Source organism: Drosophila ficusphila, unplaced genomic scaffold (genome assembly GCF_018152265.1).
Source record: "Drosophila ficusphila isolate 14025-0441.05 unplaced genomic scaffold, ASM1815226v1 contig_412, whole genome shotgun sequence".
NCBI lineage: Eukaryota > Metazoa > Arthropoda > Insecta > Diptera > Drosophilidae > Drosophila > Drosophila ficusphila.
In genome coordinates, this window is record NW_025064326.1 from 2510701 (window position 1) to 2522728 (window position 12028).

Genomic DNA, 12028 nt, shown 5'->3' on the forward strand with positions numbered 1-12028 from the left:
AAACCGCGCTCTAGACACACATTAAAATTTCAATTTTGGAGAAATTAAAATTTTATCAGTTTGTTGAGAGTGTCGCACACGTTTTGTGCGCTTGTTGGTTTTCACTTCTCATTGGTGAGGCACCCAGATCCCAACTAATATTATATACGGGCAGACAAAAGTCATAAATGACCAGAAACTCAAACACTAAATTGTACGTGTTTTAAATTTGTCTATAGGTTTTTGAATCTGGCCATATTAAAGCGTGGCTTATGAAAAATATAATTGTAAAATACCTAAACAGTCTCTGGATAAAATTCTTTAAATTAATTAGGGTTATGGTCTTATCCGTGTTGGTTATGTTAAGACCGGAAAACATTATGTTTTGCAAACGCAGCCCGTTTTTACAGCCCGGATTTTCCGCCTGGCACATTTTTGGGCATCAAATAAGGGCTCAAGAGTTTTAGGGACCACTAAAGCTCAACTTAGAACCCACACCCGTCCGCCCAGACGGAAGTGGTCTAAAGAAATCTGTTATGGTTAAACTTTCGAATGAAAAAAATACCAAGTTTTCGACAAATTGCAGCGAAAAGTGCACAATGGTTTAGCCATGGGGAAACAGTGCGTGGCGACGCCGGCAAAATGTATAACAAAACCCGAAACACGGAGAAAAGAGTGAAGAAAAGTAAACCAAGGAAGTTACACTACAATTTTCCGACTATAATAAACGCTATCCTATAAAAAAACATACCTAATGGAAAGTCAGTCAATGTTCATAAATACTTTGATATAATCATTTTTACATTGGTACCTATCTTTAATTTAACTGTTGGCTTAACTAAAAACCACTTAACTTTCAAGATTCATTTTTATCTGAAAGTGTAATTTTGACAATGTTGATCTTAATTAAAAAGTTTTTTGGGGATTAAACCGTAAGGATACGATGATACACAACACAATTCAACGTACCCTTTTCCGCTTCCCGAAGAAGCGGACACGAAAAACTTAGATTTTTCTACTTTTGCGCAAGGTGGGACAACAGACGACAGGCCAGCGGAAAGTGGGCGGTGGGCGGTGGAGAAAGGAGGCGGGTTCCCAGCCGTCTGTTGGTAGAGAAGAGCAGCCCAAGAAAACCCGCAAAACTTGGCAACGCTCTCTCGCTCTGTTTATTGCATGGCGCTAAAAGCAACTGGGGACCGTTTTTTCTTCTCTTTTTCAGCTTTTTTGGTGGGGACTGCTCTTTATACGTACATACGTATCTATTATATGGACGTGCATGTGCTTGTTTGTTTGTTTGTTTGTTTGTCTGCCTGTGTGTGCGCAGTAAATGTGGGCGTACAATTTTCAATTATACATTTTAGTGGCCGCCGCAGCTCATTGACAATAAAAAATGAGAAAATGAGGAAAAAGAACCGGAAAGAAAAGGGGTCGGTCGCAGAAATGAGAAAAGTTTTTTAGGAGATCCGATTTGCTGTCTTGTGCGTAGCATTTGGTTTCCTGTGAATGACGGACAATAATGAAATGTCCAGAGATTAAACTTGGTCCTAGAACAGTTTATTGGGCCCAGAACATCAGACATGATAGGTTTATTTTTTAAATCTAATCTACCTATAATTCGTATAGATCGGAATACAGCTTTTTACACCACTCGAAAAGCAATCTATTTATATTTGAATACTAAGAAATATTATAAAGCGAATTATCAAAAGTGATCGACTTACCGTGGCTTAGTTAGTTTTTTCATGTGTATATCCATATGGAGGATCTAATCGTTGCCGGTGCTGCAATAGTTGGGTGACTCATGGAAGGAAATCCTTCCGCCCTAAATGGGCGTTGAGTTAATCCAAGGCCTCTGGACTTCGTTGCAGGGAAAACTGTGTATCCTTGTTCCTGCCCCACTCGATACCCGACTCCTTGGGGTTCTTCTGTTGACTCTCCGTGTTGTGGGATGCTTAAGTTGCCGATGTTTTTTGGGCACCGCATTAGTTGTTGTTTTTGTTGTTTTATTTGTTGCTATTGGCAGGTTGCTAGCGTTGTTTAAATTTCAATTTTAACATTTAACAATTTACTGATTTATTATTGATAATATTGCTCGATTCGCTGTTTGTTGAGGTTGTTGTTGTTTTACATAGTTTTTAATCTTGTTTGGTTGTGTGGTGTTGTTGTATTTAATTAAGCACTTGGGGCGCATATATAAAATTTGTTATTCATTATTTAAACCTATGAATAATAGGATAATTTGATTTTAATATTGGAAATTTCTCATAATTTTCATTTGTATTAATATTTAGAATAATTTGTTGTAATTTGCACTTGCTTTTTTTTGCAATTTTTTTCAAAGTTCGTTTTTATTCTTATCTATTTACCGATAAAGTAATTTTCTTAAAGTAATTGCGTTGGTTGATTTTGAAGCTGTTTAAACTTTTGCGGATTGTAAAAATGGTTGTTTTATTTGATGGATGTAAGAAATATATATTTATATTTATACGGTATATGTTGGTGTAGCTGTAATATCGCTTGGCTACATTAAGATTTGATTGCACCGTTAGAGTATAACGCACTTTTTCCACGACTTCCTATCTTTCTTACGATTCCCGTTTGGTTTGTTAATTCCCTTCGACCGATGTATATATTTGTATGTTTTATGTGCTATGGCTATGTATATGCATATGTATATAATGCGTGTATATATAATAACTATTGGAAGGCGTACTTTTATAGGCTTGCTAAGTTCTGTTCAAAATTGTTATGCGTTTGTTAAAGCTAATGGCTACGAGTTTGTTAATGCAGTGTTTTAATAAGTTGTTTTTCTTTACTAAATGTTGAACTTTTTACTCTCCGGTTTTATATTTTATTTGTTATTGCTTGTATTTGAGGCGATTTTAATAATAAAGTTGGCTGCAAGTATCAAAGCGGGTTTTTAAAGTGCTTATAGTTATAGTTGAAAGAAATGTGTCAAACAGTTCGACATGTTGTACACCAACAAATTAGGCGTTTCCCACCCAATAAGCTTCAAAAACCCCCTTCTTTTGGAAAAGATCTTCCAGCTGCAACAACAAAATTTCCACAAAAGAAAACCACACGCAAGGACACACACACACACACACGTAGAGATATTCGCTCGTGCTCTCGCATCTCGCGCTCTCTTTCTTTTGCTCTCCCAGCAACAGCTGTTGATCGCAATTGCAGCAAACACACACACACCGATGCACTGATTACATACACGTTTATAAATGTTGATGAAAGAACAGCAGGTGTTAAATATAAAATCAAAAATGTAGCGTACATAGCGTCGTAAAGAGATGAACGAGAAAATTATCGCGATGTATCTGCTCTGTTGTTGTTTGTGTTGCTTCCCATTCATTCATTAGTTGTTGTGGTTGTTGTTATGGGAAGAGCAACAGCAAAGGGCAACGCACCGCTTCAAAAAAAATTTTTCCTTTCCTTTTTGGCGTTTCTTTTGCCTAACAACAACAAATAATAATAAGAAGAAGACGGCAGTTCCGTTAGCCAAAGCAAAGAGAGCGAGAGAGTGACCAAGCGATCGTGCGACAAAATGAGAGTGAGCGAGCGAGAGAGCATGAAATCACACGGTCCAGGTCCAAAAGTGCCGTTTGAAAAATTGACAATAAAAAATGCGCATTTCACTTTTTTCGCGCTCTCCTCTTTTTCAAGCCTCTTCTGTTCCGTTTTCGAGCTGGTTGTTGTTGTTTTTATTTGCGAAAGCGAATTTGTTGTATTTGATCTGTTGATTTCCATTCGATTTGCATTGGAAATTTCGCCAGCGAGCGAGCGAGACAGAGCGAGAAGGGGTAGAGGGGGGGCGGCACATGTGCTCCATTTTTTCATTTGCACTCTTCACTTTTTAAACTTACGTTTACGAAATTGAACTTTGCACAGGGAAAAAACATTGATTGCACACAAACACACACTTTTCTTATATGCAAAATAAACAGATTGCAAGCACTTTAGTTGGAATTTTATTGGAAATTTTCGGTTGGGCGGCGCGGTTTTTGATATTTTTTCTACACATTTCTTTGGCTTTTTTCGCTTACATTTTTTACACGCCGCGACGATTTTGTGTTCGACCGGCTGCGAAATCCAAAAAGTACTAGCTTTAGCTTTACCGTTACTCGACGTTTCTCTCTGGGTACGTTTTGCATGATTTCCCCTCTCCCTACTTGTTGGTTTTCCACAAGCGAACCAAATTGCTAGATCAAACACGCTGCACCGGAATGTTTGATACAACGTTTTGCAACAGTTAGGAAAACAGTGATTAAGCAAATGAAGCAATTAAAATAGGAAATTCTGAATGAATTTTTTCGATAATCGCGACATGGTGTCCTCCAGCTATTATCGCTTTCCCAATTGCAAAACTGTAAGATACGTACATAGTTCATTAAACAGCCGTTGAAGTCAAACATTTCCGTTGAAGGGGAACCAACAAGTTCGCTTCGACCCAAACGCAACTCGCACTTACGCTCTCAAAACTTAATGAAACCACTCTCTCAAATATCTCTCTCTGTCTCGCGTGTCGCTCTTTTTCACTGTAAACCAGCAGCAAACAATTCTGTTCCTTAACAGTGCTAAAGATCGTCTTTAGTTTGTTCATTGTTCATTGATGATTATGAAGATAAAAAATTAAAAACTTTTATTTAGTTAAATTCATTAATGTCATCTTTTAAGCGCATAAAAGTGGATCATAGAGTGCCGATTGTATAAATTTAAATTCCTATTCGGGACCGTGCGAATTACAAAAGAAAAAGAGCACACTCCTCTTGGTTTTTCCTCTTCTTTTCTTCAGCGATTTTCTTTTGTTCGAATTGTTTTGTAATTTTAATGACGTCGCACTTCATTTCAATAATAAAATCAAAAGAACTTCCCAGACAACAAATTAGCTTAGAAGGATCTTTAGATTAAACAGGAATGCACTTTTTTTTGGTTATTTTTTATGTGGGTTCAAAAATCCATTTAAAAGTACCCGGACGGCGGACGTGAATGAAGGCATGTTTTTCTTCGCTCCACAAGAGGAGTGAAGTTTTGTATCTTACATTCACACCTAATAGGTTCAGAAGTCTAAAAAATTCATTTCAGAAAATTTATTGTACAGTTTTTATTTAAAAAAATGTTTTAGAGTGACTATGCTTACTCTATAGATTTATGTACGCACAAAAGTCAACTAAGCTCTTTGACCATGCCTAATCACAAATTTAAATGGTGATTAAAAAGTGTTGCCAATTCACTTTCTTGAAATCGCAGTGCAAAATTTATTTATGGGATTGTTCTGACGTCGTATGACAGTCTTATTTCATCAGAAGTTAAAGAGGCTCAGAGTTTGCTCAAACCTAATAATATTAACAATTTTAGATTATTTGCAATGGCTGCAATGGCGAATGGACTATTGGAATGTCGGCTTTCAAACAATTAACAATTGTTCTTATCAGAATTTGTTTGAGGTGTGTGTGTGTGCGACTTTTGCTCTCTCGTTTTTGCTCTCTCCCCTTGTTATAGCATTCGCATTCTATTTTAAGCCATTTACTTGTCTTTCACTTTGTTTTGTAAAATCAACACGATTGATATATACATTTTATTAACTTTTTTCTGTTCCAGCTAATCTTTTTACGGAAAAACCCTTAAATAATAGATAAAAACAAAAAGCGAACAAACCCAAACACTCACACGCACACAACAGCGGAAGAGCACGCGAGAGAGAGGGAGAGCGAGTGGCGGCATTGTCCGTCTGGCATTTTGACGTTTATTACTTCGCCTTTATTGTTGTTGCTGCTGTCTTTGCCTCTTTTTTTACTGCCTTTGCGCGCGAATTCGCTGCGCATAGCAAATTAAAATTAAAAGTTTGCCGAGAGAGAGAGAGAGAGAGAGAGAGAGCAACAAAAGCTGGGGAAAATATCAAAATTAATTTCTTTTCGGCGTGGCGGGAGAGAGAGAGCGCCAGGACAGAGAGTGAGCAACATGACGAACTTTTGACACATTATGTTTATAACAATTGCGGCTGTCTCACTTTGCACTTACCTCTTTCGTTTTCGTTTGCTTCGATTGTTTCTCTCTGCAGGTGACTTCAACTCAAAATTGTTTTGTGTGTGCAAAATCAGAAATGTTTAAACATTATTTAACACAAATACGCTCAATTTCACACACATTAACAGTCGCCAATGGGCTATAGTAATTTGTTGTTGTTGTTGTTGCGTGGTGGTGGTAATAAAGCCTTGCCGTTGTTGTTGTCGTTTGCCGATTTCTGCTCTCCTCGCGATTAAATATGTTTAGTTTCCATCACTTTTGTTGTTGTTTTCGTGTGGTATTAATAAAAAACGTACGCGAACTGCAGTCAAAGTCACTCACACAAACACACACACACGGCATACGGCACACACAAACGCACGCACGCACACACACAGCAACTAGTAATTCTGCTGTGCGAAGGAGACAACATGAGAGCGCTTACGAAAAAAAATGTTTGTGTAAGTTTCCCCGAAAACGCGATTTCATCCGGAAAAATTACTGCGCTCGCTTTCGGCGCCGCCGCGTTTGGCCACTTGGTCACTTAATTGTTTCCGTTTGCATTGTTTTTAGTTGGGGCTTTTAAACGAAACTTAGTTGCGTGTTTTGTGTTGGTGCAGAGAGTGTGCCCCAGTATTTTTGTTGTTAAAATCTCGAGAACGCGATGTTTTCTTTTTTGGGGGGTTTGCAGGTATTTTTTGCTCTGGTCACTCTTAAGTGCGGGATTTTGCTTTGAGTGATGTTAGTTAACAGCACTTGTTTGGAGCAGGAAAGTCGTACCGTTATCTACAGCGGGGATACCGCTGGGAAAACTATCGCCCAGCTGATAGGCGTCGTAACAGCTGTGCGGCTGTTGGTCCTGTGTTGGGTAACTGCCATGACTGGAGTTAGAATCACAACACAGCACTGGTCATGTTTTTCAAATATGTACATATGTATCTACATTTATTTATATGATAAAACTTAAGAAAAATTTGTAACGTATCAAAATTAAAATAAGTATGTCATATCATTTCAATATTTGAGTGGAATACAAAGAAATGAAAATGATTTCGAAATGATATGTGTGTGCATCAAATCATATTCCCAAATAAAATACATTTTAACATTTATCGTTGATCCAATTTACTTTAATAGCTTGTCTGCTTTTTGATTTGTGTTTCTTTACATATAGGGATTTACTTATCAATACACTACAATATTCTTCTTTTGTAAACCCAATAGAGTGTTTCGCAGCCCTGAAAACCCACATAGTGTGGCCGTTAAAGCATTGCTGATAACGCCGCAAACCGCCAACAGCTGATAGGGATGCAGCATATAAGTGAGCGGTGGTAAATAATTGTTTTTAGTTTATAAGACGCCATTCCGTTCCGAGCGCCAACGCGTTGTGCTAGCTTTCTGTCCGTTCGGAAGTCGCGCCCATAGATTAGATCGACATTAGTGCGTTCCGCTCGGCGATCGCAGAATTAGTCGAAACCGAATTAAACGCTAGCGTATTTACATAATTAAGTAAAAAGTAGCGGCAACAACATGACGAACAACGACGTGCGAAAGAGAAAAGTAAGTCAAAGGTTAAAGGGGTAATAAAAGCGCACATTTTATGCCAATTTCATGGCGCTCACAAACACACACTCACGTTCCCGCCGAGATCTCACACACAGAGATTCTCGAATTTGTTGCTCTTTTGACGCGGAAGTAAAAAATCAAATGACTCGCAAAATAATTGTTTCAAGTTCTATTCGATTGTGCCAATTTTTATTTCAAATTGTGTTTTACATGCTGTTTAAATTTAGACACGCGCTGTCAAGCAGGTTTTTACAAACGTTATGCAAATTAATTTGATTGGGAAACAATGCTCATTTTTTCTGGTACGAAATCGTATATTAATTTATGCATGTGACTTTTAGTTTTTAATTTGTAGTATTCCAAGCCGGCCGGTTTATTTTGAAAAACCAGCTAGGGTGGCCAGGTTTTGCGAGCTCCTCATTCGCAAGGTCATTTAGTGGGCCGCAAAAGATAAAAAGAAAATGCCAACAATTGAGTTGGCACCCGTTGTCTTAAATCTCGCTAGACAACTTTTTCAATTGCTTTCTCGGAACCCAAAGATCACACACAGATACACACGCCGACTTTTCGGGGCGATCAGATCGTTAGGTGGTGCATCTTGTGTGGGTGGCGAACAGGATGGCCCAAAACCGGAACAGGTTGCAAGTGAGTGCAGGAGTGCTAACGTGGCCTTAACCCTCGTGCGTGACTACGTACTCTATACTTGGTATCCGACACATACGTAGATAGTCGTTAGATAGTGGCTAAGCAACAGCATTTATTTTTGTTGTTCCCCTAAGTAACTACCCGCTTTTACAATAGATAAAACCCAACCCTCCATACACTGTTTTCCATAAGGGTCTATAATTACTATAAATTATATAAATTACAAAGATGGGCTGCAACAACTATTCAGGTCTTTTTTCTGCAATACAGATGGCTTTGAATGAAACCAAGAAATATTTACAATGATCTTAAAATAAACATTCTCCAGCTGATGCTAAAAGCGGGTAGGCGGTGAAATAAAATTATCAGTTCAACAGCTATCTCCAAAACCCGAGCATTCCTCTATGTGAATATGCATTTTTGATAAGCCTGTAAAGCATTTCATGGCTAGCTTCTTACTCATTGTTGATCGGCACAAAAGTCGCCAACGTACCCAGTTATCAATTGATTTATTGATTAAAGTAGCGTGCGCCTCGCAACATATGCGATAAGTTCACACCCTGAATGTGTAATTAGTGTCCGCGTATTTCGAATTTTAAATGCCCCTCAATGTAATCGCTTTTAAATAGAATATTGATATTAGTATATAATCAAACTGTCAACTCCATTACTGCTAACCTAATACACTCATTCCTAGTTTGTTTGGCTTTAAAAAATAACATTTTCTACTCCAGAGTTATTTTTTGCGTCAGCCACTTACCAATAGCGGAACATTTGTTTAAACAATGGGAATTTCATCAGGTTTGTTTGCGGCCCCTACAATAATATTTATTCAAGCTAAAAGATCGCTTTGTGGCCCACTTATGATTGTTGCTAGTTAGTTGGCTTCCAGACATGCCTGTCGTAGCCGAAACTGATTGCGTCTTATCATTGTCATATCGCCAGAAGGTTAAGTGATAAGACCGCCCTCAAGATTCTAGCTGAATGGACACTGGTGTGCGGTCTCCGAAACAAAATGTGTAATTTAGCATGACTTTGAACTTTAAGAAGGCCCGATTTTTCCCAGTTAGCTAGAGGTGTTAATTAATTTGTGGGGCTAATGCATATTTGATGGATGCATATTCTCGAATAGGGTTCCATACGAGCTTCTAGTAATGCATATGAATAGGGTTCTCAGTATAAACAACACGAAACAAAATAAAAAAAATGTGCGATATCTTCGTTTTTTGTCACAATAACTTACTAAAAGTTAGTCTATAAAGATTACCCTCTTGTTTTTCTTAATATCTATGTAAAATGCGATATTCTTAAGTAAAAATGAGAGTACATTTGAAAAGTAACCGTTATAATTGGCAATACCGTTGCCAAAGGTAATTTGCATCCCTCGCCAACGTTATCGACGTTGCCTTTGCAGCCCTGGCACATGCGAACGATAAAACCCCACATAGACTGAAAAAAGAAAATGGAAACATAATCATTGACATTTCAAGAGATAGCAAATAGCCAGCGTGTTAATATTTGAGGAGCAAACAACTGAAATGTGTTCCAACCAAGAGACCGGCAATGCATAAACGTGGTGGCAGCAGAGGCAACGGAACGAGCCATGAAATACGAATATAAGCTGGTAGACCCAAATAGCCAAGCCGACAATATCTATTAAATAACCGATTTCTCAACCGAGACTAATGATTTTTCGAACTTTCAGCTGGCCACGGATGAGAAACCGCCGCGGAGGAAAAACAGCGGTTCGCCAAATGCCAGCAATACTGGAAACCGCGGTCCCAGCGGGCTCAAAATATCCTTCCTGTGCCTGGTCGTCTCCGTCATCCTGCTGCTCTTTGTGTTCGGTGTGTATCATTTGTATTATGTGAAGGAAGAAGTTGCCTCCAGACCCGTACTAACCAAACCCTCTGTTTTCCCCACCGTCACCGTTCGCTACTCTCATGTGGAACCTCATTTTGCGCCTCCTGTTGTGACTAAAAAACCGATTACCAAACAACCAAACTCCGCCGATGGCACTGCAGGCTTTGTCTCCGAAAATGCCAGTCCCTACCTGGCCCGCCTGGCCTCGAAGTTCGGCTACAGTAAGGTCCAATTTGCAGTCATCATCGATGCTGGATCCACGGGCAGCCGTGTATTGGCCTACAAGTTCAATCGCAGCTTCGTAGACAACAAATTGGTTCTCTACGAGGAGCTGTTCAAGGAGCGCAAGCCGGGTTTGAGCTCCTTTGCCGATAATCCAGCGGAGGGAGCCCACTCCATCAAACTGTTGCTGGATGAAGCGCGCGCCTTTATTCCCAAGGAGCACTGGTCATCCACGCCGCTGGTTTTGAAAGCCACAGCAGGCTTGAGACTTCTGCCGGCCAGCAAAGCTGAAAACATTCTAAACGCCGTCCGTGATCTCTTCGCCAAGTCCGAGTTCAGCGTAGACATGGACGCCGTGGAAATTATGGATGGCACGGACGAGGGCATCTTCAGTTGGTTCACCGTGAACTTCCTGCTGGGCCGTCTTTCGAAGACCAACCAGGCAGCTGCCTTGGACTTGGGCGGCGGCAGCACACAGGTCACCTTCTCGCCCACGGATCCCGAGCAGGTGCCCGTGTATGATAAGTACATGCACGAGGTGGTGACCTCCAGCAAGAAGATCAATGTGTTCACGCACAGCTATCTGGGACTCGGCTTGATGGCCGCCCGACATGCCGTCTTCACGCACGGCTACAAGAAGGAGGATTCGGTGCTGGAGAGCGTCTGTGTAAATCCGATCATAGCCAACCGTACGTGGACGTACGGCAACGTGCAGTACAAGGTCAGCGGCAAGGAGAACGGCAAGTCCAGTGCCGAGCAGCCCATTGTGGACTTTGACGTCTGTCTGGATTTGGTCAAGAGCAAGGTGATGCCGCTGGTCAAGCCAAAGCCTTTTACCCTTAAGCAGCATGCGGTGGCTGCGTTTAGCTACTACTTCGAGCGTGCCATCGAGTCGGGATTGGTCGATCCCCTGGCTGGAGGGGAGACCACAGTGGAGGCCTATCGCAAGAAAGCCCAGGAGATCTGCGCCATTCCCAACGACGAGCAGCCCTTCATGTGCTTCGACCTCACCTTTATCTCGACGCTGCTGCGCGAAGGATTTGGCCTTAACGATGGCAAGAAGATTAAGGTAGGATTTGGTCCAGTACCTTTGCGTTCATTGCCTTTAAATTTTCAATTCTTTACAGCTTTACAAGAAGATAGATGGCCACGAAATATCCTGGGCCCTGGGCTGTGCATACAACGTTCTGACTAGCGAAGAAAAATTCAATAATTCCTAATGCTCCTCCATTAGTCCGTAGTTGATGAATACATTTTAAAAGGATTGTTAGCTGAAATTGTTTATAGAGTGCCTTAGACGTGCATCGAGTATACTACAATCACAATTCACCACACACTCACGCCGACACCAACCCGAAAAAAACACTCGGACATTGCCTATATACGTGGTCGATTAATATTGTTTGTGCTCTGTAAAATTCCTTTCAATTGTCTCTAATTGAAGCTAACCCACACGGTGACTACACTTAGCGTTTAGTTCGTAATTCCAATTCTGTGTGATTCGCCATTTTCGTAAAGCAATTTTTTGCCAATTTCTTAACTATTTAGTGTTACACGGTTCTCCTCATGTACATAAATTTACACATCGATTTGTATTTACCTAATATGTATAACGTCCTAGACTATTAGCGCGAACATTTCAATTTGTTTTTCACATATGCAAATGTTAGTTTAATTATTTTTGCAAATAAATCAAATGTTAACGGATATTTTTAGTTTGGCGGGTTGATTTTTAATA

At 40.0% G+C, this 12028-nt stretch overlaps 1 protein-coding gene and 1 long non-coding RNA gene across 4 annotated transcripts; one reads left to right on the forward strand and one right to left on the reverse strand.

The window, feature by feature from the left end:
- Nucleotides 1-2749: 2749 nt before the first annotated feature.
- Nucleotides 2750-6622, reverse strand: LOC122320008. Its single transcript, XR_006245444.1, has 2 exons — nucleotides 6010-6622; nucleotides 2750-2877 (listed from the first exon to the last, which is right to left on the reverse strand). It is a non-coding gene; the product is annotated as an uncharacterized LOC122320008 (long non-coding RNA).
- A 700-nt stretch (nucleotides 6623-7322) lies between these two features.
- Nucleotides 7323-11997, forward strand: LOC108092531 (ectonucleoside triphosphate diphosphohydrolase 5). 3 transcript variants are annotated; one of them, XM_017192155.1, is made up of 4 exons: nucleotides 7329-7554; nucleotides 9911-10052; nucleotides 10230-11359; nucleotides 11418-11997. In XM_017192155.1, exons 1-4 carry the CDS (start codon nucleotides 7525-7527, stop codon nucleotides 11508-11510), a joined length of 1395 nt encoding a protein of 464 aa, XP_017047644.1. In that variant the 5' UTR covers nucleotides 7329-7524; the 3' UTR covers nucleotides 11511-11997. The 3 variants fall into 3 exon arrangements, with proteins under 3 accessions (XP_017047643.1, XP_017047644.1, XP_017047645.1); XM_017192156.1 differs by lacking the exon at nucleotides 7329-7554 and adding an exon at nucleotides 9640-9829; XM_017192154.2 differs by having other exon boundaries at nucleotides 7323-7554; nucleotides 9911-11359.
- Nucleotides 11998-12028: the final 31 nt, after the last annotated feature.

Excerpts from the sequence above, each read along its gene's own strand:
- LOC108092531 (XM_017192154.2), top strand. The coding sequence starts at position 7,525 with ATGACGAACAACGACGTGCGAAAGAGAAAA. Across the intron at positions 7,555-9,910 it reads ACGACGTGCGAAAGAGAAAA|CTGGCCACGGATGAGAAACC; the intron begins GTAAGTCAAAGG and ends TCGAACTTTCAG. Across the intron at positions 11,360-11,417 it reads ACGATGGCAAGAAGATTAAG|CTTTACAAGAAGATAGATGG; the intron begins GTAGGATTTGGT and ends AATTCTTTACAG.